This window comes from Agrilus planipennis, unplaced genomic scaffold, assembly GCF_000699045.2.
Source record: "Agrilus planipennis isolate EAB-ADULT unplaced genomic scaffold, Apla_2.0 scaffold88, whole genome shotgun sequence".
In the NCBI taxonomy this organism is placed as follows: domain Eukaryota; kingdom Metazoa; phylum Arthropoda; class Insecta; order Coleoptera; family Buprestidae; genus Agrilus; species Agrilus planipennis.
The window spans coordinates 273,683-278,802 of record NW_020438872.1 but is presented as its reverse complement, the minus strand read 5'-3'; the positions used below and the strand labels follow the sequence as shown (position 1 = coordinate 278,802).

General features: G+C 31.8%; 1 protein-coding gene across 1 annotated transcript in view; it reads left to right on the top strand.

Moving 5' to 3' along the window:
* Positions 1 to 5,120, top strand: part of LOC108738244 (laminin subunit beta-1) — a 25,328-nt gene that overhangs the window by 10,832 nt on the left and 9,376 nt on the right. The window contains exons 3-8 of the mRNA XM_025978880.1: positions 210 to 299; positions 359 to 427; positions 1,047 to 1,299; positions 1,354 to 1,522; positions 1,675 to 1,956; positions 2,013 to 2,244. Of these exons, the coding sequence (XP_025834665.1) occupies positions 224 to 299; positions 359 to 427; positions 1,047 to 1,299; positions 1,354 to 1,522; positions 1,675 to 1,956; positions 2,013 to 2,244 (1,081 nt within the window). The 5' untranslated portion in view covers positions 210 to 223. The remainder of the gene's footprint in view (positions 1 to 209; positions 300 to 358; positions 428 to 1,046; positions 1,300 to 1,353; positions 1,523 to 1,674; positions 1,957 to 2,012; positions 2,245 to 5,120) is intronic.

Genomic DNA, 5,120 nt, shown 5'->3' with positions numbered 1-5,120 from the left:
ACACATGACGGGACGTCAGTGTCATTTTTATTAAAAAAATAATGTTCATGGGCCAATTAGGTACTTTAAGAAAGAAGAAGTTTTTATTTCCAAAAACAACTGCCATTGTATAATCAAAATAATATTAATTTAGACTCATTTTTTTAATTCAGTAAAATTGGTTTACTTGTATTTTAATTGTAGTAAATTTAAAAAAATGGTATTTCCAGGTTGTAACTGAATCATGGAAGGGTGCTTATCTTTGGCAAAAAGTTTACTTTTATACTTTGGATTAATTACATTAATTAAGTCCGTTTTAAGTAAGTTATTTTTAATTAAATTTTAATTTTGCAAGGCTTAATTCAAACTACCTTTTTAGATCAACATTTAGTCAATGAATATGTTGGTGGGGCAGCAAGAGCACGAAATTGGGGGAACATTAATAAAGGTAATTAAAAAAAAAATTAATTCCAAATTGCATAATATGTACATATATTAAAATAAAAACCAATTACTTAATACATTTATTATTACATGTAAATGTTATATTGTATATATTTTTTTATCACACAACATAATTGCTAAACTGCTCCTTGGGTCATAATTATGAACAAATCTAACGATTAGCCTAAGAATTATTATAATAGGAACTACTCTCTTATCTCTTCTTGTGATATATTATTAGAGACGTCTTACGTAATATGCATATTGTAGATTATTTTAGAACTTAAAATAAATGTAAACCATCTGAACGATTTCCGATATAATACTTATCAGAATCCTTTGATTTCTCGTCAAATGTCAATTTTTTATCACACAACATAATTGCTAAACTGCTCCTTGGGTCATAATTATGAACAAATCTAACGATTAGCCTAAGAATTATTATAATAGGAACTACTCTCTTATCTCTTCTTGTGATATATTATTAGAGACGTCTTACGTAATATGCATATTGTAGATTATTTTAGAACTTAAAATAAATGTAAACCATCTGAACGATTTCCGATATAATACTTATCAGAATCCTTTGATTTCTCGTCAAATGTCAATTTTATTTTTTATAGGATATGTCCCTGTAGAACCCCATCCATGTGAGCAAAGTTCGTGTTACCCAGCCACAGGTAATTTACTTATAGGTAGAGAGAAACAACTTAGCGCGTCTTCAACTTGCGGTCTTTATGAGCAACAACGATATTGTATTGTGTCTCACTTGGAAGACCGAAAGAAATGCTTTTGGTGCGATTCACGTCCATCCAAAATCATGAAACCACATTTAAACCACAGTATACAAAACGTTGTTTATAGATACTACCCAGGGTACGACCTCTACAACTTTTAGAAACTTTCTTTTGATATCTTTATAAATTTTAGAACAAAACTAAAGTCGTGGTGGCAGTCAGAAAATGGCAAAGAAAATGTTTCGATTCAACTTGATCTAGAAAAGGAGTTTCACTTTACCCATTTAATTATGACTTTTAAAACGTTTAGACCAGCAGCTATGTACATAGAAAGGTCTTACGACTTCGGAAAAACATGGAAGGTATGCACATGGATTGTATTTCTACTAAATGTGCACTTAAAGTACAACAAAAAGATTGTAAAAAATGCTGATATTACTTACATTGCCAGCATTTTTTCTATGTACAAGTTTTTTAAACCGTTGTACCTACTCGTTTTCTAAATTATTTTTAGGTATATCGGTATTTTGCGCATAAATGTGCGGACAGTTTTCCAGGAATTCCAGAAAGATATTCGCAAAATCTAACAGACGTTATTTGCGAATCCCGATATTCAAATGTGGCACCCTCGACAAACGGAGAACTTATTTTTAGAGTTCTTCCACCTAATATGCATATCGACAATCCCTATTCCGAAGAAGTTCAAAACTTACTAAAAGTTACTAATCTTCGGATCCGATTTGTAAAACTCCATACTCTAGGTGACGATTTGCTGGATCCACGCGAAGAAATACAGGTTTTTACATCAAATTTGTAGCATAACAGATAGCATTTACATTGTCTTAATTTTAGGAAAAGTACTACTACGCAGTAACCGATATGGTAGTACGGGGTTCCTGTTCTTGTTACGGTCATGCCAACCGCTGTTTGCCCTTACCGGGAATGGAAACTAAACCGGACATGGTACATGGTAGATGCGAGTGTACTCATAACACAAAAGGATCAAATTGCGAAGAATGCGAAGACTTTTTCAACGATCTACCCTGGAGACCTGCCATTGGAAAGCAAACAAATGCCTGCAAAAGTAAGAGAACTGAATCTTCGTTCTTTCCATCATCATCATCATCATCATCATAAGGTCATCAGTCCTAAGACTGGTTGGACACGTACCTCCACTCTTTCCTATCCTGAGCTAAACTTCGCATTTCCCTAAAACTAGAACANACTATTAATTGAAGATCAGAATTTGTTAATAATATAGCGATGTACCAGAGTAGTTTGTTGCAAAACATTTCCTATCGTTATTTTTGCAAAATACTGTACACTAATTACATCACCCACTATAAGAAGAAATACAGTTTTAGATAATGACGACATTATATTCTAATACATATAATAAAATTATTTCTTGTTAGGTACGCGTACATACATACACGTGTGTGTTTAAGAAATTATTTATGAAAAAGAACAAAAAATATTTTGCTGGTCAAACAAAAACAGGTAATTTTTTCTTAAGGGGTCGATGAAAAAGTGGATGTTGCCTGTCCAATATCGGGGGAATACACTGGATTGATTCCCAACACTGATGACCTTTGTGCCAAACTGTGGTCAGACTGTAGAGTACCTGATGTCATGTATTACCAAGTGTCCAGTTGCGAAACGAATGAAATTTACGAAGAAAGGGAGTACACCTGCCTGGGCCACTGGCAAGAAAACAACTTACTCTACACTTACACCCAAAGAAAAGACGTAAGTGATGGTTCCTACGAATGCTTCGTCGGGTCAATAATGAACAACAAAGAAACGATATCAATTAGAGAAGCAGGAGAAGACTGTCGAAGAAGTGTCGACCAAGAGATTTACGAAATGAAACTCAAAAAACAGGGACTCTATTCTTGCATAGGTAATACATCATGTACAGGGTGTTTGTTCTGTATATTTTCTATGAAAGTTACTACTGTTGGTACCAGGCGCGGCGGAAGACTTATTGTGACTAGCAAATTTCACGCTCGAAAATATTTCTAGTGCGAAATTATCATAAAATGAACATAGAAACGCGGAAACTGTTAACACCGTCAGATTCTACGTACTTTTTTACATAATTGTGACTTCTTAAACCTTAGTAAACACCTTCCATCTCGTAATAATTTTACGAGCGCTTTTTAATGCTTCATTTCATATATTTTAGCAACAATAATGCTGGAGAATATAAAAGCGCTCGTGAAATTATAACGAGACGAAAGATATTTGAAAGTCTTTAAGAGGTGAAAATTATATAAAAAAGTACGTAGAATCTCATGGTGTTAACAGTTTTCGAGTGCGGTGTCAGATAGGTACTCATCGGCACTATTTCGCCAAAATATGTAATATAATCTAAACATAGAAAAGCGCTCGTGAAATTATTACGAGATGGAAGATATTTATTAAGCTCTAACAAGTGATAATTATGTAAAAAAATACGTAGAATCTCATGGTGTTAACAGTTTTCAAGTGCGAAATCAAATAAGTAGTAATCGAGCTATTAATTTCGCCAATGTATATTAAATAATTGTATTGTATTGTGGAAAAGGGCTCCTGAATTTTCTGTGAAGAGGATACTATTTAGAAACCTTTTGATGAAATCACGTAGACATGGGTTCAGTCGTTTTCGCCGGTCCTGATTGGTACCATATTACTTATCCTCAAAATATTAGATTAGACCGAAAGTTGTCTTGGCTTAAAACCAAACTGTTTCTAAATTAAATGATTCTTAATTGAATGAAAGCGAAATTAAATGGTTCTTAATTGAATGAAAGCGAATGAAAATGAAAGAGCACCTCTAAGAAATAATCACCCAGATAATGTTTTGTTGTAGGGTATGTACCATCTGTAAATAATACAACAACAACAACCATTAAAACCTCAACTTCAACTGATACAAATAATATTCCACGAAAACCATGGAATATTGAAACTGTAGGTGAGTGTAAGGTGGTTAATTAATTAGTAAATAAAAATACTAATTAGTTCTGACAACAAACGGTGAATAATTAAAGGGTTCCAATGGTTGGTAGTGAACTTGGTTTTAATTTTATAATGTTTCTTTCAGATTCAAACAATATTGAGAGTAATAGCATTGAACATGAAGTCAATGGTGATGCTCAAGGAATTTGCTTTTCCTTCAGAACACATTTATTTATTTATTTTTTATACATAGTATTTAGTAATTTTCATCTTTAAATCATATTTCTTCCATTTAGACGCAGTTAAAGATATTAATTTAATTCTTTTTAGCTATAAACTAAACTACAATTTATAATATGATATATAGGCAACTTAACATACAGCAAATATTACAACTTTATTAATGTAACTATAAAGAAAATTAGAAACGTATTTTTCCACGAAAATAACTTTTATAGGAAACTCAATACTATCCTAAAGCAAACCACTAAATATTACCTAGAAATAACTAATCAATTAGTAATATTTTTAATGTGATCGATCTTGTACAATTTGGTTGAAAAATCTTAAACATTTTTATAACATTAAATTACTAAAGCTGCATAATATAATAAGTTATTACTTTTCACTGTTTTTTTGGTCCCATTTCCAGAAAGCTGTTGCAAAATTAATAAAATATAATAAGAGATCGATATGAAAATATTAATATGGCATTTATTCTTTTCATAAATAAATTACTTATCGAATTCCTTTGCAATTTGTAATTCAAAAAGTTTTAAGTCTTTTCAAAGTAATTGAAGCACTTTCAAAGTATAGAGTTGCAATCAGCATACTAATAATTCTGTGAAGCAGTTTAAATCATCAAAAATAAAATTTGGAATGTATATTTTTTGCACCCGTGAATAATCTTATTACCCAGTTACTGTGTAGCAAAGAAAAAAAAATTATTTGTTCGTGAATGCACTAATCCAATTCTTTGTTGGTCACGTCTGAGATCTGCGACAGGTCCATACTTGT